This window comes from Poecilia reticulata, linkage group LG8 (genome assembly GCF_000633615.1).
Source record: "Poecilia reticulata strain Guanapo linkage group LG8, Guppy_female_1.0+MT, whole genome shotgun sequence".
Lineage (NCBI taxonomy): Eukaryota > Metazoa > Chordata > Actinopteri > Cyprinodontiformes > Poeciliidae > Poecilia > Poecilia reticulata.
In genome coordinates this window covers 7,505,212-7,527,585 of record NC_024338.1, presented here as the reverse complement: position 1 = coordinate 7,527,585, position 22,374 = coordinate 7,505,212, and the positions used below count along the sequence as shown (strand labels likewise).

The following is a 22,374-nucleotide window of genomic DNA, read 5'->3' as shown; positions in this document are numbered from 1 at the left end:
TCACCTTCCTAAAAAAAAAAAAAAAAAAGGCCCAAGTCATTTTTTTGCCAATTTTCTTTTGGGTCAAAAAATGACTTGGGCCGTTATTTTTGGAAGGTGATGCTGTACCGATGTACCAATCAAAAATTTGTGATCTATTCCCAGTTTACAATTTTTATGTTTTGACCTGTTTACACAAATTTTAGCTAGCTTGTATTTAAGAACCATAACTAGCAGCTAATTTTTCTAGCCTTTCTAGTCATGATAAATTAACAAATTCCAAATTTTCATTAAAAAAATTACAAATTAGAGGAAGAAACAATGAAGAAAATGACCCACAGATTCTTTAGCTTTTTTTTTTTTTTTTAGGATATAGAACTAGTAGCATGGTTAGCATTGCTATGTGTACACCTCAGCCTCTGTTAATTTCTTACAGAGATTTTTTTAACTATTAGTTTTTTCAAAATTACAAACTTTTGCAGAACCAGAATTGTCCATGGCAGACAGAAGCTAAAAACTCAAAAGATTAATAGAAAATAAGCTATAAAATGTTTAGCCTTTCTGTTGAAAGTCATGCTCTCTTTTTTCTAGCAGTCATAATGCAGAGTTGTATTAAGTACAGCTTCTTTTCTAGAATATTCTTATGATTTTACAGATTACTCTGATTTCACGCATATCTAACTGAGTTTTCTTCCATCAGTAAAACTTCTACAGAGAAAATTATTGCTGCTAGCTTGAACCGTTATAAGTTTGATGATTTCACTGATGGCAAAAACCATCAGATTTCCAAATAGCCCAGTCACTAAAAAAAATGTGTTTCTATATAGCTCAATTTGTGACATTCCTCCCGTTTAAGTAGAAATATTGTAATGTTTTCCTTAGAAACGTCCCTCATGGCATCATTAAGGTTCAAAACAAACTTCAGACTGAAATCGCTAAACATGAAAAGTAGATGTTTACACAAGGAAATCAACCAGCGCTCTAAATGTTCTATATAATCATTTTTAATGGCACACCAAATAAAATTGTCAGAGGGAGGCATCATAATCAGCAATATGCACGTTAATTATCTTCACAGTGTTAAAAGCAAGCTACACATCAGCCTTGGCCTAAATTTTGAGTTTGTGTGCTAATTTTCTCTTCCTCTGTTGTCTGTGCGCTTGACTGTCTGCTCCTCCGCCCCCCCAGGTGAATAATGCCACCGCCAGGGTGATGACTAACAAGAAAATCGTCAGCCCTTACCCTAATGGAGAGGCTCTCAGCACGCTGCCCTATGGTAACAACCGCAGTGACGCACGCTAACACCGAACCTAAAAAACCCAAAGGGAGAGGCAGGAGAACTGAAATTCCCACTTTGTCCTCTCTGCTTCCTTCAAAATGTTTAATTACGCTCGTACATATACTATCATATTAAAACAATGTGTGCAGTAGTTTAAGCTCTCATAGAATAAAACTATCGCATCATCATAAACTATATATTAAAGAAATTTCTTCAGAAAATGATGCTATGATGCTAAAACGAACTGGTAAAGCAGCTGAACTGAAAGCAGAAGTCTTTGGTAAAAAGAGTGCAAAGTTGTAAAAAAAATATAAGAACAGAAAAATGTAGAGAAAAGTGGTGGTGAAACTGAAATAAAGCACACCAACCGACTGTAGTCGATTATTATTTTTTTTAGAGGTATCTTTAAAACTGAAGAGTCAGCAGACCAGCATGGAAGAAAAAAGCAGAATTAACTGGTTAAATCACAATATAGAACATATTTCTAATAGCATGTTAGCTAACAGTAGCTAATGTTCTCTACTGTGCTGGAATTTAGCAGCCGAAAATTGGTAATTTTCTAGCTAACAAGCTAAACACTATAATTTAGCATACTATCATTTCCTAACATGCAACTAACATCATTTTTATAACAGCTAGCACTGTATTTTGTGTTGAACGCAGATAGTATGCTAGCTAGCATTAGCGAACTTGCTACTAATCGCCTATTGGCTAACATCTGTCAACAGGTTTTACTGAGTTGGAATTTAGTAGTTACCACCTGTTGCTACATTAGTCACAATGCTAGTAACATCTGCTATGTTAATGTTTGGGAGTATGCTGGCCACAGCTGGAATAGAGCCTTGGTGAATCACTGTTTGCAGTAATAAACACCAAGCAAATAAAACTGTACAAAGTGAAAGTGGTGCATTGGAGTACTTAGGCAGATTGTAACATTTTCTATATGTTGAACGTAAAGGTAAAAGTTTTTAAAAGTGCTTGTTTTATTGCTTGCCTTTTGCCCGTCTCTGTAACCAATCAGCAGGGTGGAAGTTAAGTCCCATGGTGGGAGCGGTGTACGGCCCAGAAATCTACGCAGGTAAGGGCGTCCTCCGTCTGCCAAGTGATCGCAGCGACATTCTCACCTTCATCACCAGAGTCCTCAACAAACCCATGTTATATCCTTCCAGTCCCTGGGTTTCCCTACCCAACCGCAGCGGCGGCGGCGGCAGCCACGACGGCGGCGGCGGCGTTCCGTGGTGCCCACCTCAGAGGCCGAGGCCGGCCCGTTTACAGTGCCGTCAGGGCGGCCGTGCCTCAGCCCGCCATCCCTGCCTACCCTGGGTAATGAAAGTCTGCCTGTTTTTGTCAACAGCAGCTGTTGACTTCATATGTGCAGCAACACGGGACATCTGGAATTAAATCTTAGTCAGTTTTTAAATCTGGTCGGCTTTGTGTGGTGCTTGAACGAATCTGCTCGCCCAGGTCTCCGTCTGACTCAAACACTCAGTCAGCCGTCACTCTCCGCTTCTTTTCAGTCTGCTCACAAGCAGTCGCAACGCAGCGCTGCGCTCTGATTGGATTGCACCACTGAGGGTTGATTTGAATAAACAGACGCCCTCCGTCAGCAGATTTGCATAAGCGCACACAAGATGCAAAACACAGTCACCTTGTACACAGGTTTAGCTGCAGACGAACCAGTTTTGCCTCGGTCTGTTCTCTGTGTACCATGCATGTCGTTGTGCTGTGATGACGGGGCTAATCGGGGGGGGGGAGGAGGGGGGTCCGCTGCTGCATTTCCACTGCAATCAAAGCAGATTTGAATGATTTACGGCCTAGCTGTTACTTGCTGTGATATGATTAAACTCGGCTCGGGAAGATGGAAATTGGAGGATGCAGGAAATACCCTCTCCAAACTGGCTCCACCTCCAGGCGTCACTCACTATGAAACGGCCCAATCAGAGAGGCCGTTTATTGCATTTCTCCTAGCAGGGGAACAGTCGCACTTTACAGTCACGTTTTAGTTAATTAAACTTGACTTATTGGCCCGGGAGCAGAGCAGGCCCAAGGCAGATGCGAGTTAAGCCCCCGCACTACCGCAGGGGCCAAAATAACACCAATCCAGCATGAATAAATACATATATTTAAAATAATATTGAACTATATCAATATAGTTCAATATTGTCAACTATATGGACAAAATGTCTGTATTGTTATATAGTTGGTACACAAAAATATACATATTAATCTCTTCTCTGTTGTTGGCTGCTGCTGCTACTGTTGGGAAAAAATGATATATCAAACTTGTTAACTTACTGTAAATTTGGTGTTTATGGGCTGAAGTTACTTTAAAAATAAAATAGTATGGAATGCTTTAATACTACTCTGCATCTCAAAAGCCAATTTTTTTGTGGTTGTTACTCCTGCATGGTTAAAATTAAAGCTGCAGTATGAAACTTTTACACAAGCATGTTTTTTCCATACTCATTAAAACTGTCATATTGTGTCGGTATCACATGAGACAGATAATCTGTGAAAAAAAGGATATATATATATATGTTTTCTGTTTTATCATTTATCTACCCGTGACGTTTGTTGTGAAGCACTTTGGTCAGCTGAGGAAGTTGCAAATGTGCTTTACAAATAAACTTTGGCTCGACTTGAGCACAAACGTGATTGGAAGCGCTAAGCCCCTCCTCCTGGCTCTGATTGGTTGTTTCTGCAGTTAGTACTGGGAGCACTGGGAGAAGGTAGAGGAGTTTTTTTTTCAGATAGTCTGTCTGATCATTATGATATAACTTTAACAAATATGAAAAAAAAAATATATATATATATATATATATTTATAAAAGCTACATACTGCAGCTTTAATAGCCATGGTAACACTGGCATTATGTAAGATAATTACAAATCATGCTAATGATAACAGGTATCAGAGAAGCTAATAATAAATCATTTGGTGTTGACATGTTGTTATTGATGGGGCTCTCAAATGAAAACCCGCTCAGGGCCCTAAAACTGTTTGGACCGGCCCTGCCCCGGCACTGAAACGTAAATTTTTCCAGCTGCACTCGTGGAGCTCAAGTGGAAGTTGTATTTCCTCTGCATGCTGCATGGGTGTGAAATAACACTTTTTTTTTCTCTGTTTTTTCTCCTCTCTGTTCCCTCTCTTTGTTTATGCTGTGTTGTGATCCTCATCCACCTTGGGGTTTTTTTGGGGACTGTGCACCACTCCGTTTGCACCCCTCCCTCCACTCCACCACACCTTCCCCTCCTGTACCTTCCCACTCCGCTTCCCTCGTCCTCTCTGTACATCTGCCATGTCCGCCCCCCTCCTCGTTCCCCCTGCTCTCAGCGTGGTGTATCAGGATGGGTTTTACGGAGCTGCAGACTTATATGTAAGTAAACTCACTTCCGAAATGACACATCATCTCTGTCCCTGCCTTCACAGCCTTCTTTCTGCTCTGTTATTTTTGTTTTTTTTTCCTTTTCCCTCTTGGGGTGATTCTGCATGTGCATTCAGTCATGCGCCGCACAGAGCTGCCTGTATGATGGTGAAACTGCTCAAACGCATCAATAATTTGCAAGATACTTCATGCTGGAGGGCTTTTGTTGTCTGTAGTAAAAAAAAAAAGAATGGTGACACMCACACGCGCACACACACACGCACACACACACACACTGATCTGTCTGGGTTTAAAAATAACATGAGCTGATTATGAGAAAATAAGAGATCATAGTATGGAGGATCTGAAACACCACTACAAAGGCTGCTTTGTGGGCGGATGCTGCAGTGCGCATCAGTGTTTGAGAGCGTGTGTAAGTGTGTGTAAGTGTGTGTGAGTGTGTGTGTATCCAGGTTGACAACGGCTGTTTCTGTTCTCTCTATAGACTAGTGTTACAGGACTCAGTCCTTAGTCCCAGATTGCCTCAGGTAGGGTCACCTCACCATCGAACCTCCAGTGTGCATTGTTTGACTTTACTACCTCCTCTGATCTTAAGAATCATCCTCTGATCTGATCTGGAACATGTCGTCGTCTTCTAGTTGTTGAGAAAAATGCTTTGGAGTTTTTCCTTTTTTTTCTTTTTTTTTTCTTCTACTAACTCACTGAATCTTTTCAGTTGTGGAAAAAGGGGAACTTTTTTGTTTGTTCACTAAACTATTACTACTAAAATATATATGTATATATATATATGTTGCTTAAAGTTTTTGTCATAAGCTGTTCAAAAGAGAACGTGTTGGCTGTTCAGGAAATAAAATTAAAATTATTCGATCTTCCCGTTGGCAAAAATTTTATTTTTATCCTTCATTTACTGTTGGAGGTTTTTTATACTTGCATTAGAGTTACTGTGCTGGTCTCAGTTTTTGTAAAATAAATTTTACTGCTAATATTTTTGAGTTCCTTTTAATCAGCGGTAAAAGTAAACAAAAAACAAAAAAAAAAACACAAAATTACCTGTTGCACGATTATTGGCGGCCCTACTGAGTGCATCTAGCACAGTGGTGTCCAAACTGGCAACTTATTTCATTTTATTTATTTTTTTAGATCTAATTGCTCAACAATTAATAAATTTTTTAGGAAAGCAGTATAGCATTAAAGATCCAAAATATTAAAGGGCTTTCAGCTGTTGCATTATTAAAAGAAAAACAGGCAATTTCCAAATTTTTTGCATCAGCCTTTTCATTTCATTGGCCAAATTTTTACTGTTCTTGACTTGTGATAAAGAGATCAAACAAAGTAACTTCAAGGGCCACAAATGATCCCTGGGCCACACTTTGGACACGCCTGACCTGGCACTAACGGGTCGAACCGAAGCTGAACTGTTGACACGAAATTTTTGTCACGAAGCAGCGACAAAATGATCTAAACTCAGCCGTTGGGCTCCACCATGCGGAGCGATTCAGTTTTCTTCTAAAGCATTTCAACACCTTTGAGCCAGGAGCGTCCCGATCCGATATCTATCGGAAATCAGTCCGATATCAGATGAAATATGATTATCGGACTATATTGGTCTGTATCTAAAATCTGCGATAACGCTACTTGACACAGAAATTGTAAAGCAGCCAATCCAGGAGCTGCACTTATTTTCCTGGACGCTGATTGGCTGAACCCCCAACAGCGGAAATAAGGAAAAACTGTAGATATTAGCTTCTGCGGCGGTGCTAAGACGGCTTCCGTTTGCGCATTAATGCACAATAATACACATCTGTTGTTTTAACTATTAAAATACAAGCATTTTTTTAGAGTTGAGTCTCAAGTATCTTCTTAATTTAACTCCTGGTGGGTTTTCCTAGCGCCCGTGAATATCGGCGGTCCGTTTCATGCTGCATCCAGACCTGCAGCCTCTGTGCTACAACTGTGACCGAGAACTGTTCACCGTTTTTTTTATTCCCCCAATACAATTATAGCTGTGTTACAAACACAGCTCAGCCATCTTTTTTTCTTTTTTTTCCCCACTTAACCAGTGATGTCTGTCCATTTAGAGATCTGTGGTTTGGTTTAGCGACATTAGCTAGCGAGATTCTCTGTAAGCCTTCTGCCTCCAGGTTGAAGCGGAGAGCATGCGTTCTTCCTGAATTGACCCTTTCCAGGATAATAAGCCAAGCATGCGCTGATCAGCTGCTGCATGCGGGCCTACTACGTCGCTGCCACCCCCTTCCTCCTGCTCCCTCCACCCACCTTGAGAGCCCCGCTCCCTCCCATTAATAACCCCGCCTCCTCTTCCTCCTCCTCCTCTTGCTGCTGCTGCTGCTGCTGCTTTTTGTCCTACAGGAGCCTCAGAGAGCGATCTGGTGTTTCCTTTCTCACATTCACCTCAGGTTCAAATGCAGTGGGGGTGTTGTTTTTTTTTTCTTGTTAAACTCTGAATTGTAATTCTGGGTCATGCATGGAGTCTCGGTGCAGAGGGATGGTTTTGTTGTCTGTCTGGGCCTGTGTGAGTGTGTTCTCACTTTGTTTTCCATCTTTTCTTTTATCTCTTTATTTGTCCTCAATCCCTCTGACAGAACACCGTTTGTAACATGAATCTGATCATCATCAGCGTAATGTTTAGCCACCATTAGGCTATTTTTCTCTTCATCATTTGAGTCCTCTGTCTCCTCCGCTCAGAGTTTTGCTTTGTTCCCTGAGCAGAACATTCTGTCTTCCACCTTTTTCCCTCCTTCCCTTCAGTGGTAATACAGTAATCCTGACACTCCAGTGACCTCTGTCTCTCCCTCTGTCTCACACTGACACATTGTGCTTTTTTTTTTCCTAAGTTTTGATGTATATAGTTATTTTTAGGATACAGTGAGGCTTTCATGTGATAAAATTCGTTTTTTTTTTTTCTTTTTTCAAATGATATCATCTGTTCACAGTAGCCGCTTCCTCCTCGGAGTCATGCCAGTTAGTTGTGTGTGTGTATGTGTGTGTGTCTCCAGGGAGGCTATCCTGCTGCTGCTGCCGCCGCCGCTGCCGCATATCGCTACGCCCAGCCTGCTGCCGTAACCGGAGCAACGGCTGCAGCTGCCGCCTACAGTGACAGGTGAGGCCGGCCCTGACGGCTGCACTGCATGACCAAGGACTGGCTTATCCACAGATGAAGATGGAAAATTATTAACGTTCTAACCTTTGTTTTTTTTGTTTTTTTGTAGTTATGGGCGGGTGTACACCACAGATCCGTACCACGCTTTAACTCCAGCTGCTGCTGCTTACGGAGTGGGAGCCATGGTAAGGGTCATGTCTCTAAAGCAGAGATTTATTGCCACTTTCTTTTACCCAGTTTTTGTAAAGTTTGGATTTGCCAATACAGATTTCTCTTTAAGAACTTTTTCTTGTTTCCCATCCTGCTGTGAGCGATTCTTTGTCACACGCTGTGAGCCAACAGTCCTGCAAACAACATACGATTTTCTTCCATTACCTTCTTAGGTTAGCAATTAGCATAGTTAGCAGGATTGTGCTGTAAACATCAGCCTCGTTGCACATCCTCTAGAATGTTGATCGTTGATTAGTGCTTTAGCATTAGCAGTGCCCACCACAACTAAAACGCTGACAATATTTCCAAATCCATCATGGTCCGAAACAGACAGAAGTGGAAAATTCAAAAGAACAAAAGCTAATTTGCTATATTACGTCCAATCTTATTGGTTTCAGCTGAAGTCTGGCCCGCCTCAATTTGCTCCTTCATCAGTTCGATGAAACGTCTCCGTAGCGGCAGACGATTCCTTTTAAGGCACGAAACAACCAAAACTGGAAAAGGGCAAAATGACAAGAAACTCTTAACAGCAACATAATGTTATTCAAAAATTAAACAACAGAGGACCATTTTGAAATTAGTTTTGGCCATTTAGATGGTTTTACTGCTGGAACTAAACTAAAACTCAAGGTTATATCAAATAGGTATAGTTTATTTTATAGGTTTTGTACTAAAACCTATAAAATCCCCCGTTATCACAATGAAAGCTAACAGAATAGTGTAACAAATCGAAACAGAACATTTTCAGAAACCTGTGAAGATTCAAATAAATGTAGACTATGCTATAAGGCTCTAATTTTGTTGTTTTTGTGTGTCCTCTGTCTTCCAGGCTAGTTTATACCGGGCGGGATACAGTAGGTTTGCTCCTTACTAAAGCCACACAAAAAAAATCCCATCTAAGGAATTCCACTTCTCTCCAAAACTCCCTCTGAAGCTCCGTGTTTTTGGCAGGAGCCTCCCCTCCATTTTATCTGCAGGCAGACTATAATAGTGATAGCTCACTTCTTACTTTTTTTTTTTCCAGTTTTGTTTTTTCCTCTCTCTTTTTTTTTTATTTTGTGGTCGTTGCCACATCACCAAAACCAAACTCTGCCTGTAATTTTTTCTGTCGCCGACATGAAACCAGTGGGGGGTAAAAAACATTAAAAAAAACTAAAAAAAAACCTGCCATGATGAACATCTCCCACGTATGAAGCCGGAGCCTGCTGCTGGTTTGAACTTCACAGCAGCATTTGGGATCATTTTAAGAGGGAAAACAAAACTATGGGACCCAGGCGGCGAGGGACCTCTGAAACACTACAAATCTTCTTTTTTCTTTTTTTTTCTCCCCATACGAGCTGCCCTGTAAAACCCAACCCGACCCACTTAAACCCACAGCTACATTCAGCACCAAGTGTAACATTTTTCTCTCCCGGTGGTAGACTGAACTGCGACTCTGAACTGCCACAGCATTAATGTACAAAGGTACTTTTTGTTTTTAAACACTACATTTACAGCTACACACAGCATAGATCTGCTGCAGACATCTTTTCTGGCTTAATAGTTAAAACAATAATGAGAAACAAAAAAAAAAGGATGAAACCAAGTACTTGATTCAGGATATAGGATTTTCTTTTGTTCTTCGTTTCATTTCAATGATGGAAACCACTGCTTCAAACTATATCCCACTGCCTTCTTTGTCATTTCAATTCAGTATACTCGAGAAAACTCAAGAAGACGAGATAATCAGTCCTCCGATACGTTTGAACGTGACAAGGAAAGATACGTTTTTCTGCATTACCTCAGTTGTTTGATTTACAACTCGAACAGAGATGATTATTTCCTTCAGCGGACGTGATTCCAGTTCATTACGAAAGTTTGGCGCCTCGCTCTTGATACTTTATTTTGCTTCTTCCACAAAGTCAAAAAAAGAAGAAGAAGAAGAAAAAAAAACGGACTCTGTACATTTTTGTGTCCCAAAACCGCCAAGACATTCCAGCTACAGCGAACGAGCATTTCGGACGGACGTGGATGCGACAGGACTCAAAGGAAAAGCGGGAGCAGCTACGAGGAAAACATTTCAGTTCTGTTCCTTCTTTCTTTTGTCTTTTTTTTTTTTTTTTTTTACACTGCAGTTCCAATCCAGCAGCATGTAGAGATCACAGTAATATAATGAAGTAGGAAAAACAACACAAAAAAATAGGATTTCATCAACTAGTTTAGTTTAAAATTCATCATGTTGTGGTTTTACTTCCGGTGACTCTGAAGGCATCATGGAAACGACTGACTAACCACTTCCACACCTCCATGAATCTCGCTATTATTTGCCTTTCCGTTTTTTGGGGTTCCAAAGATTTCTTTCTTTTTTTTTTTTAAAGACAGCACATACATTTTCTTTTTGGTCTTGATGTATTTCTTCTGTCTTTTTTTTCTGTTGTTTTTTAAAGGCTTTTACTTTTGCAATATTTACCCAGCGGGTCGCAGCTGTAGGGGAGAAACGTCATCAAGGCAAAAACGACAAAAGTGTTGAAGGTTGCAGTGAACATGGTTTGAATTTGCTTCTCACCCTTAATTTATTGAGGTTTATTTTTTTGGTTTTGTTTTTTTGGAGGGGGGCACACGAATGCAGCGTTAGATGTGTAGACGAAGGAAATCGGAGGAGGTAGAAATGGGTCCAGTGCCGTCCGCGTTGCGTGAACGATGAAACGGCACGTGGCGGTGAAGGCGAGAAGCGGCGCCCGTCAATCATCAGCTGACAGAATGACAGCGTGGGGCCAGAGGATCGTATACATCTGAACATCCCGCATTCCTTCGACGCCTAAACGTATAAAGTACGCAATGTTTACACGTTGAGTACACATCAAAATATCACGCGTAAAGTATGTGTTAGCAGCACGTCAAAACAATACCTGTTGTTTACGTGACTTTTTGACGCGTATTCGACGCATGTACATCATTTACTTTACACGTCGTTTCCACGTTGCATATGCGTCAAAGTAACGCAAAATGTTCACGTGTATATGACTCTGCTGGTGCTCCATAGGAGGATTGGTACCAGCGCGATGCGTGATGTGCCGTGTTTTGTTTTTCTCATATGATTGTGAAAACCGTGTGCAGTTGGTCCAACGAGTATTTCTTGACGAGCATTACCTCTTTTTTTTTTTTTTTTTTGTCTTTCTGTTCCTTACAAGTATTATCAGAAGTGTTGCTATGCATGCTCTTGCGAGAGAGAAAGGTGTCGATCTTGTTTTTTTTTTTTTTATTATTTGTGCATGAATTCAAATCCTAGTGCTGGAGGAGGATGGGAGTGATAACGGCGCAGGAAGTGGGGAGAGCTTTTGCGATGTGATGCGCTGCGACGTGACTGACGGGGAATGTTAGGGAAGGTCCGGGGTGAAGTGTTTAAGGCTCAACGGGAGGCGACAGGAGCGCTCCGCGTTAATCTGGTGAGGAGGAACTCTCGCCTGTGCCTCTGTCGTCATGGCGAACTTCCAGTCATTTTGGATGAATACTTCAGTTCGGTTCCAACTCATCTGAGGTCGGATTCCGGCACACCGAGGGAGAGATCCCCCCCCCCAGCCGACGGATGCTTGTTTCGAGGGCATGAGGTGTTTGCTTGTTCTCATATCTGCTAATTGGGGCAAATTGTGTTTGGAAAGCGTAAAAAAAAAATAATAAAAGATGAAACGGATTGATGCGAAGGAAGCAAAAGTTCTCCTATCCAGCCAGCCGCCAGCCCAGTGGGAGTCTGTGTACAGCGGTTAATAAATGGGTTTGAATTGCATGTGAAGGTTTCTTTTCTATGTCACATGCTCTTAAAAGCTCATTTATCCAAGTGATTTTTTTTAAATAAGTGAAAGTAAATAAGTGTATTTTCTCATGATGTTTTATTTTTGCCAGCCTTGTGTCTGCCTTCTGTTTATTCTCTTCATTATTATTGAATGTATATAATAAATAAACTGTTTGGTTTTTATTCCGGTCTTCGGATGCTCTCATGTCTTCTCTCACGTGTAGTTTTGGTTTGTCGCCTTGCAGAAATATTCACACATCTCGAGGTTTTTGTTGCATTTCGTCACATCACAACTGCACACTTCAATCTGTATTGTGATTTTATTAGAGGTGCACCGATTGATCGGCACAGATTTCCTTCATTTTGGTAGATCGTCCGATACTTGCATGTGAAACCGATCTTATCCTACCTCGGGAAAGGTCTGAAAATTAACCACTGACCCCTTTTGCTTTGCCAAGACTTGAGACATTTGACTGACGGTCCACCAGGTTATGTCTGCATATGCTCAGGTAACTATAGTAACTCCTTTGTGGCCCACTTAACCACTATGCTGCTATATTTAGCAGCTTTTCAGAGGTGGAAAAAAACTCTAGGTCAGACTTTTTCAAAATCATGATCGGCCAGAACACAGCAATCGGTGCACCTGTAGATTTTATGTGATAGACCGGTACATAATAGACTGTAATGGAATATTTCAGGTCATTTAGGTTGTATGTAGTTAAAAAGTCTTAAATTCTTATAATTAAAACCTCAAAATGTGAAATGTATTTCTAAAAGATTAGTTTTTGAATATGCCATATTTTGTCACAGAAGGATTATTTGACTTAATTTTGTATTTCTAGTTTTTATTATTTTTTGTCTCGCTAGACCTTTGTCATTTTGAGTTTCACGCAGATGAATCTTCGTTATGCTGGCTCGATGCTAACGAGAATTGGCTAACGCTAGCTAGCTTTTCTATCATGGTGAAGCACAAATTTATCTTTAAAGAAAAAAAAACATGTTTTGTTTAAACATTATGGGGGACTGCAACAGACTTAATTAGGAAACTTAACTGCGCCAAGAACTTTCCAGAAAGCAGGTGAGTAGCTACAATTATTTGAGTGAGGGGGGCGGGGATACTTTTTAGGAATAGTCTTACAGCATTGAATTTTTTACTTGGGTAATATTAATATGAAGTATCACAACTTTAGCGATTATTTCGTGATTATATTTTATGTTTATACAAATTTCTCATTCTGTTTTTAAAAATTTGCATTTTATATATTTGTCTGCCCAATTACGTCATTTAAAAATATTGCACTACTTGAGTAGCTTTTTACATTTAACGAATTCTTTACTTTTACTCCAGTAATTTCAGTTTTACTTGAGTAAAAAATATGTTGAATTAGTGCTACTTTGGGGTTGTCAGCCAGAAAATGGGGAACTTTAGCTTCCTCGAGCCAAGATGATTGATGGAAGCACAATTGCACTGGATTACAGCGGCTGGCTCGCCTTGCAGAGGCGTTCCCCTCTCCGCTTGTGCTCCCCCGGACTGAAATCCTCTGAGCGATAAGCGGCTCCAACCACCTCCAAACTTTTTCTCATCGCTGCCGAGGGGGAAACGATCTGGAACAAGCTTTAATTGCATGTGGAGCTAATGGCCGTAAATGGGTTGGATGTGGCAGGAAAACTCATATACTTGCTAATTGCTCTAATGCACGAGGGGCCAATTGCCAATTTGATGGCACGTGCTTTTCTGAGTAATTGAAGTTGGGGTAATTGGAAGAATAGATTGAAGAGCATCTGATAAAGAAGAGGTGGGGCGTACCGTACAAGGGATTGGGTTTGTTGAGGTTAGGAGATGGCCCTGGTGTGGAATAAATCACTGCGGTTCTCAGTGGATGGAAAAATGCGATTATTTAATTTAAATCACCATGTATGCTGCTTTAGTTGGTCGCTATGATGAAATTTTCTGTCAGTAATGCGATAACTGAACTCTAATAGCGGTTCCTGTTTCCCTGTAGTCCCTTGAAATGCCCGTATGTCGCCATCTGGTGGTCAAACTGTGTCACTACAGTGTGAGAAAACAGTAAAACTTGTTTCATTGCACAACGATTTTTTCCCCCCTCCAAGTGTTAGTTGCTGTTAATTTTTGAGCGTGGTGTAAAGCTATGAAAGAACAAAATTAAGTTTCTCAGAAATTAAAATGACATAAGATCAGGTTTTTACTGAAAGGTTTGTTCTGCTATATAGTAGCTGCACTGCACACTTGGCCTCTTGTAATTAAGTGCTTTATTATTTTCTGATAAATTAAAATGTGTTCATTAGATGTAAGCCAATAAGACTTAAATGTTTGAAATGTCAATCTGCCTATATTTCAGTGATATTAAATGGATTTCACTTCTTGAATAGAATTACCTGAATTACTTTTTTAATGATCGCATCTGAGCCTGTATGCATAGATCATAGTGCAACTGAGCCTCTGTAAAATACCTTTTTATTGACAAAATATTTTATGTTATAGAAATTGCAACTTGTCGGCAGACATGTTTCTGTGTAATCCTAATTTCAGGGTTTCACCCTGAAATCTGCCCCAATTTTCTTAATTTTGGGCAAACGGACGGTACATGTGATCTCATCCACCACTTAACAATAGTCACCCCACTGTTGCCAAGTTAGTGACTTTCTCACTATATTTAGCAACTTTCAGCCAAAAAAAAAAAATTGTTATCTACAGGTCAGGCTTTTTAAAAATGCAATCGGTGCACATCTACCTAATCTACCTTGTGCAGGAACAACCACAGAACAGCAAAACTGTAAATCTCATGTGAGAGGATTGTAACTCGGTGAAGGCACACTCAGTCCCGTCCTGTCGTCCGTTTCGTTTTGTCTCATCCCGTCTCTCAGATCCCACCTCACGTTTTCATCTCAYCCGTTGGCCTTTCTCCTCTCTGACAACCTGCTCTTTCACCTTCGCTGTGATGGTTTCACGCCTCCTTTATCACCTCGGGGGGCTTTTATATACATCTCTGATCAGAACAGAACGTGACTACATATAACGACAGAGACTCGCTTCCTCTGCTTTCCATCCGACCTCATCAGGTGTCTGATTCCCATTTCACTTACAGAAGCATTTCATCTTACGAAACAAAACACCAACAATATTTACATTTGCACATATAAACGTCCATGACCTTTTGGTCTTGCGGTGGATTTTCTGCGTGTACATTGGTGAGCCATGATGTATTTTTATTCTTCTCCGTAGTATTCGTCATAGGGTTGATTGAAGTTGGTGGTCTGAGGGCGAGGGATGGTGTAATCCTTGTTGGGGTCGATCTCCTGAAAGACACAGGGATACTCTGGGTAAGCGGTGTGTTCATTAAGTTTATTGCATTGCTGAGCTGCTGAGGTAAAAAGTCTCAGGGTGGAAATGTGGAGAATGTTGTTTTTTTTTACCGTCATGGAGAAGCCTGACTCGTAGGGGGATCGCAGCGCTGGCTCAGCTCTCCTGCCTGAGGGGGGAGGAGACATGATGCAGTTTGGGAAGAATCAGGTCAGCGTTTGCAGTTCATCATAAAGATACACAGTGCGACCTGAGCAGAATGATGGCACATTCACCTGCCCAAACTCAATATTTGCTCTGTTTCTTGCAGCTTTTATCAGCAGAAAAATCTATTTCCTCAAGGAAAACATACCCTTTAATGCCCACATACACTCAGATTTAGCATCTCCTAGTAGAAAATAGCTCTTTGCTTTTTTTATGGCAGATATTTTCATATTTAATACGTTCTATATGTCATAAATCATAATCATGCCATAAATGCTACCACAGGGCTATTTGCATTCGCAGGAGGATGATAACCATTCACAGCAGCAGCCCAGTGCAGGGACAAGATTCTCTCAGTATCTGGAAGGAAAAAGACTGAAAGCTGTATTGACAAGGTCTGGACCTGGATTCATTTTTTATTTACTTATTCACTTTTTATTTGACCAGTCAGAAGAGACTGTTAATTTGGACAGTCTCTTCTGTCCATTTTGGAGCAACCTAACCAGAGTTTGGACACAATTTGAGAGAGAATCTGTGGAAAGAGCTAAAGATTAAGGTGATGGCAATGAGGCCTTCCGAATTTCAAAACTATGAGCTCATCACCAGAGATAAATTATCAAAATACCAGTGGAAACTACAAAAAGCTGCTTGGCAAGAAGAAAGGTTTGATTGGTGGTATGAAAATAAAGACTATTTTCCACTTACTGTTAGAAAACTCTTAGGTAAACGGAGTAAAATATGTTAAATCATATGAAAAATTTTGAGCTCATACGGAAATATTTGTGGAGTTTCTTAAAAAAACCAGTAAACATCTCCAATCTGCAGTTTTTTATCCTGATTGTAGAGAATAAATGGTCATAACCCCATTGCTATGGATTTACACTGAGCCATATTTTAGCAGGGCTCACCAGAGCGATGTGCTTGGGCCCCAAAACATTTATATAATTAATGACTGTTGTTTTGCATTTTAGACRTTTCCCAAGAAAATCTATTAATTAGCTCTTTTAATCCCTCTGATTTCTGCACAGTTGGCTAATATTTGACACCAACTATTGGCAAATGATGGTGATGTCATAGCCTGACCTCTAACCCAATGTGTTTCCCAATGCCGGTCATTAAAGCTCTCTTCCCTGAATGTTTTAGGTGTTTTTCTGCTTCAGTACACCTGATATCACTTGATGGCTGACAGGCTTTTCTTGGTCTGCAGTCATCCGAATCAGGTGTGTTGAGGCAGTGAAACATCTGAAACATGCAGAGCAATGTTGCCTTGAGGAAAAGAGTTGGGAAACACTGAGAGTCTAACGTAAGCTAATGCTCAACCACGTCAGATGCAACATTTATTTATTTTTTTGTGGGTTTCAGCAATTTGGTTCCATCACCATATGCAGGCCTGGAGGAGCAGCTAAACATTTTAGTGAAGATATTTTGAGAAATATCTCGTTAGTTCATCTGGACAGAACTTTTTTATTATACAGTGTCCCATAATTACCGTTAGAAGTTTGAAGCGGGCGTGGTTACTACGCTGATGTACGTTAGAGAGGTAGGATCTAGTGAGAACTTCCTGCAAGCCAGAAATAACTCTGTTCTTGTTCTTTGCAAGTAAACTTATTACGTTCTGACTCAGAGAGACGGCAAACATAAAATATCTTGAATTAAGGAAACTTGTTGGCAAACGCCTGAGCTTTCGATCTACAGCAGCGGAGGTCAATGCCAGCCTTCTATGCGTTTTCCATGTGTCCACGGTTCAACACCACTGATTCAAATGAATGCGTTATTTCCTTACCCTGACATTGATTTCCACAGAAGTAACGACCCACTTATTTAAATCAGGAGTGTGAGAACGGGGAAACGGCCAGTTAGCAGATCCCGGCTTTGCTGGGTGTACAGGAGAAAACCAGGGCTTTTTGGTAGCATGCGAACTGCAGTACCAAAAACTCCGTACTCGTATTGTCACAATTGTCAGTTTTGGATAGTTGGCTATATTAAATATAAAAATTGTCAGAAAACATCATAAATATTCATATTTGGTGTCAAACATTAACACTTCAAATTAAAAACTTCTAGGATTTTGTAATTCAATTCACACAAGAAAATCCAAGCAGGAAGTTGTTCCATACATTTTCTCTAACCAAGACAGAAGAATATAAAATGTAAAACATTCTGTTGCTACGACATAAAAGTGTATGTAATACCAGCAAATTACAAGCAAACTGTTTTATGGAGTTTTTTCCCTCCTTTCCGAGGTTGTCGAATCGCATGTTTGGAGCGTCTGCATTTGCTTCAGTTCAGTACGTTTCTTTCATCGTTTTTGTGTGAAGTTCCTTTAAAAAGTATTTACACCCTTTAACTTTTTTACCATTTCCTCAATTTAAATCTGCACCAATCAATGTGCAATATTGGGATTTTATGTGATCAGTCCTTTCTATGTTTGCACTGGATTTTATTTTGGGCATCAAAGTGGGTCAAACATCCACACTGCTCAGATTCTTAAGCAATGTCAAAGTTATGTTCCATTTCATTTTCACGTGATAATTTGTGTTGTATCACAGTGAAATACACTGAAGTTGGTCATTGTAATGAGACAAAATTTGAAGGGTGTGAATACTTATGCATGTTTAAAATAAGTTTGTTTATCTTTAATATGCCAATAAATAGGTAAATGGATATTATACTTTAATCTCCTCTGTACTACATCAAAAAATTTTATAATATTGTGATTTTAGTTTGAGCCTTTAAGTAAACTGATGTTATTGTTTCATTGAATTAAGACACATTACTAACAATAGAGAAATATGTGAGTCTTACTGGGATTTTTTGAAATGGTGATTTATCTTATTACCAGTATTTAATTCATATGTAATTGGTCATAAAAAAAACATAGACAGGCTGCAATTTTTAGTTCAAATATTTTCATCTCACTTGATTTGCTGGACTATGAATAAGTTCCAGGCCTGCTGCTTTGGACTTTGTACAGCTGAGGTGAGTGAGCCCAGACTAAAGCTGCAGGATAACAAATGCAGTTTGGATCCAAGTAGATTTAACAGATTTCCTAATCTATTAAATGTAATGAGTTTTGTTTCTGCTACATCAAATTGCTGAATAGAGAACAGAATCACAATTGAGAATCACTATAACCATGTCTCCATCTCACCTCTCCTGTTCTCGCCATCGGTCTCAAAGCTTCCGTTTTCCTTTCCTTCCTTCTGGCTTCCCAGTCCGGGAATGTCGGCGCTGGGGCTGGTCCAGCCTACGAAGTTTAGAGGAACTTCCTGCGCTGTGGCCTCCCCCCTGCAGAACAAGGCGGCTTGGGACAGGCCGTGCCCGACCACCAACACCCAGCCGTTTGCGACCAAGGCGATGCTCAGCACCGGGTCGTCCCAGACCGGCCGGCGATCCACCTCGGGGTTCCCTCTAGTCAGCATGGCGATCCACACCACCCAGATGCAGGCGGAGAGCAGCAGGGTGATGAAGAGCGTCGCAGCCTGAACCCTCCACTGCTGGTTTGTGGGTCCTGTGTAGCTGTAGCTGTACGTGAAGCAGGAGCGGCACAGGATTTGCATGGACAGGATCAGGCTGATCAGCAAGAGGCAGAGCACGTAGATCTGCAGCATGGCAAACTCCTTCTGGCTGTACTCGCAGGGTTTCTGGTCCCGCACCAGGACGATGATGAGCCACTCTGTGGAGATGATGACCTGCACGGCAAAGAGCCCCAACGCCACGCCTGGTTCCCCCCAGCCTCGAGCGGCAGTGAAGCCCAGCATCGCGAGGCAACGAGCCAGCAGGCAGGAGAAGGCCAGCGCGAAGAGCACCCCAAAGAGGAAGACCCTGGTGGGGCAGKTCTGGGGCGTGAGGCCGATGATGAAGGAGAAGGTGATGGCGAAGATGCCGGCTGTGGCCAGGAGGAACAAGGACATAGAGAGTATTGAGCCCCCGACTGTGCCGCTGCGGCTGTGCCGAGAAGACACGCAAGTGCACAAGGTCCAGAGCAGCAGGCCCAGAAGGAGACCTATACTCAACAGGAAGCCTGCAGAGGCTAGTGTCTCCAGCACGATGCCCCATGCCGCCCGGCGGTCACACAGGTACCTGTACTCTAGATTCAGTCCGGTTCCACAGCCTCGCACACCAGTCAGGTAGGTAATGTTTGAGGGAGTGGTTGTGGAGCTTATTGTGGTGTTGTTTTGGGACTGGCATGCGAGAGGGGCACAGAGGAGGAAGACAAGGGGGAAGAGAGATGTATGCTTCGTATAAGAAACAGCCATGATGGCTTTAGTAATCCACAGGAGGGCTCTGCCTTTCTTGATCAACTCTCTCTCTCTCTCTCTCTCGATGTGGCAGTTTGTTCCTGCAACAGAAAAGCACATCAGGCCATGGAGTCCAACACCAAAACATGACTTAACAGAGTCTGCAGCACAGCAGAGGTGAAAGAGGTTTCTCAGTCAAAGTGCAGGAACAGGGAGTGTGCGAACATGCCAGGACAAAGCAGAGCAGTGAGTGAGCCCAGACTAAAGCTGCAGGATCACAAATGCAGTACCGAGCTAAGATTGAGACAGTAGTAAAAAATAAAGCCTCCGACAGATCTCAAACGCACAGAACCCAAAAGATACTAAATATGTTTTAATAGCGACAGATTCTGTTGTTTTAGCTGCTGTTACTTCTTTGTTTCACAAAAGTTGTGTTCACACAGTGGACCACAATATTTGGTTCTCTAATTTGGAGAACTATGTCTGAATTATGTCAGATTTTACATAATAGTGCACCTCTGTGAGTGTCTCATCCTAGGTGCCATTTTTGTCCGGAGTGCCTCAAGGCTCAATTCTTGGGCCCATACCATTCTCCCGCTACACGCTTCCCCTCAGCTACATTTCACTGATATCTTCTTTCAGAACAAATCTGATTCAATTAAATTGTAAAATCCCTTTTTCTTGCTTTCTTATCTTGATTTAATCAAACGCTGGAAGCACTGAATGACCACAGTATCAGACAAATAAAACCTGATCTAATCATCTTTGGTCATAGTGATACTTGCAGAAGGTCAACTTTGGAACTGGTACCTTTCATGAAATCAAAAATCTGGGTGTGATATTTAACACTGATTTTGAATTTTATAACTGAGTAGATTCCATGGTAAGGATTGGTTATTATAAACTGAAGGTTTTATTCACAGATCCTGCCCCTCATGCTCTTTTTCTCTTTTTAAGATCACCTGTTAAGATCTTATTGCGGCTCTTTCAAACTTGATTTGATGTGGTCTGTCACGCTTGAGATTTAAATTCTGTGCATGTCAGAATGGAGCTCAGAGATGAGCAGTCCTGATAGGTGAGTGCCACTTCCTTCAGCCTGTAAAGTGAAGTCTTTGTTTGCCTGTCAGAGATTCAGAAATGACCTTTATGCAGATTTAATCCAGCCCAAATCTTAAATTTTAGCTTGACACTGTCCTGTTTCGGTCTTCTGATTGAATTCTGAAGATACCCTGAGTTTTACTAAAGTGATTAGTTGGAATGTTATAGTTAAGCAGCTCAGAGTTTTAAGCATGCGTTAGTTTGCATAAAAAAAAAAAAAATCCAACATGTTCACGGAGCACGCCGCAATAGGTCCATGCTTTCATCTTGCTCAGGTCAAATTCTAAAGCTCTCCTGACGTGTTTTTATTAAAATTGTAGGAAAAGATTCCTGTTTAAGTCTGGACAAATTTGTAATAAAATATACTTACCCTTTTGAGCTCTTCAAATCTTTAGTGTAGAGTCTCCTCAGTGTGTAGCCATGCAGCTCTTATCTTGCCCTATGTGCTCATATCTCTGCAAACACCAAGTAAAACGAAGGTGGTGAGGTCATGCTCTCGAAGGCTGGATTGTTTTGCCTTCGCAGCAACAGAAAACAGAAACCTGCACCCAGATTCATTCCTTCCTCTCTGACCTGCCCCTCTCAGGTCCCACCCTCAGAGTCCAGGTGGGGCTCGTACGCCTGGAAGTGGTGTTGGCTGCAGGAGTCACACCTCCGTACATCCAAACCCCGTTTCCCATCAGAATTTGCATCCCATTTGCTGATGGCGCTGGCGCTCGATCCGGATTAACCAGAGAGTCTGGGGTTGAGTGTTGAAACACGGGCTCAGGAGAGATGAAAATTACAGAGTCGTGAGGAACGGCTTTAAGGTGAGTCCAACTGACTCACCCCCCGGTGTCACCGGGATGCAGCCGTTGCCTTAGCTACCGGTGAATCACGACAACAACATTGGAAATCAGTTTGTTAGCCTTGGGGAGAGTTGCAGTAAGACCAGAGAATACCTTTAGACTTTTGTCTCTCTTGAGTCCTTGCAAAACACTGCAGCTCATGCCTGTACAAGCACATCGCTCGTACGTTCAGGGCGTGTTAAACTCGGTCTGAAGTCAGCCTGTAGCTCTAATGCCAGAAAAGCAGTTAGGCAAGCTGGGAAGCGCCTGCTGCTTGATGGAAATGTCAGTATCGGGACGTTGGGGCGGTTAGCCGCGAACCCATGGATCCTTTACAAACTCTGCTGCCTTTAAATGCCACAGCATAACCGAGTGGTGCCGCTGGCCATATCCACCTGCTCATGGCTGCTGTAATTACTAGTTTCTGCAGGGCAACGTGCGCTCTAACAGGTTGTTATGATCAAAGACTGTCATTTTGTGCATTACAAAAACAGCCTGTTCAGGTGATTTCACTTGGTAGCAGCAGGAGAATGTTGTGAGATGCAGCTAATATTCTGTAAATGAGCCATTTACAGATAACACTGCATGTTGCTCCAATTCTCTGAGTATCATTGAGCATTATTTATCCATAGATGTTTATGTCATGCGCACTAAAGCACTTAAATGTTTCAGATCATCAAACAAATTTGAACAACAGAAAAAGATAACTTGAGGAATCCAGACGAATTGGATCTATGTTTAAAGTTCTGAAATGAACCTCTGGTTGAGTCTCTTTTGGAAGCAACAGCATAAATTAAGCGTTACTGTACAAATATCAATCGGTCTTTGTGGATAAAGTTTGTCTCACTTTACTGTGCAGAGTTGTTTTCATTCATCCAATCTGACTGAACTACAGCTACAGTATGTAACTTTTAGAGAAAATAATTATAGTATGACAACCM

At 41.4% G+C, this 22,374-nt stretch overlaps 2 protein-coding genes across 8 annotated transcripts in view; one reads left to right on the top strand and one right to left on the bottom strand.

The window, feature by feature from the left end:
• Window positions 1-11,924, top strand: part of LOC103468414 (RNA binding protein fox-1 homolog 2-like) — a 64,970-nt gene extending 53,046 nt beyond the window's left edge. For 2 of the 5 annotated variants that reach the window (XM_008415486.2, XM_008415490.2), the window contains 7 exons: window positions 1,168-1,255; window positions 2,280-2,336; window positions 2,428-2,581; window positions 4,593-4,635; window positions 7,659-7,762; window positions 7,872-7,947; window positions 8,802-11,924. In XM_008415486.2, coding sequence (XP_008413708.1) covers window positions 1,168-1,255; window positions 2,280-2,336; window positions 2,428-2,581; window positions 4,593-4,635; window positions 7,659-7,762; window positions 7,872-7,947; window positions 8,802-8,846 — 567 coding nt within the window. In that variant the 3' untranslated portion in view covers window positions 8,847-11,924. Of the gene's footprint in view, window positions 1-1,167; window positions 1,256-2,279; window positions 2,337-2,427; window positions 2,582-4,592; window positions 4,636-5,128; window positions 5,242-7,658; window positions 7,763-7,871; window positions 7,948-8,801 lie in introns of those variants that run through there. The other 3 variants (XM_008415488.2, XM_008415492.2, XM_017306272.1) reach the window with 3 other exon arrangements.
• Window positions 11,925-14,200: 2,276 nt separating this feature from the next.
• Window positions 14,201-21,413, bottom strand: LOC103468413 (retinoic acid-induced protein 3). 3 transcript variants are annotated; one of them, XM_017306274.1, is made up of 5 exons: window positions 21,180-21,413; window positions 20,977-21,061; window positions 18,419-19,609; window positions 15,177-15,232; window positions 14,201-15,059 (listed from the first exon to the last, which is right to left on the bottom strand). In XM_017306274.1, the coding sequence occupies exons 3-5, from the start codon at window positions 19,524-19,526 to the stop codon at window positions 14,970-14,972; spliced, it is 1,254 nt and encodes a 417-aa protein (XP_017161763.1). In that variant the 5' UTR covers window positions 19,527-19,609; window positions 20,977-21,061; window positions 21,180-21,413; the 3' UTR covers window positions 14,201-14,969. The 3 variants fall into 3 exon arrangements, with proteins under 3 accessions (XP_017161763.1, XP_017161762.1, XP_008413707.1); XM_017306273.1 differs by lacking the exon at window positions 21,180-21,413 and having other exon boundaries at window positions 20,977-21,173; XM_008415485.2 differs by lacking the exons at window positions 20,977-21,061; window positions 21,180-21,413 and having other exon boundaries at window positions 18,419-20,960.
• Window positions 21,414-22,374: the final 961 nt, after the last annotated feature.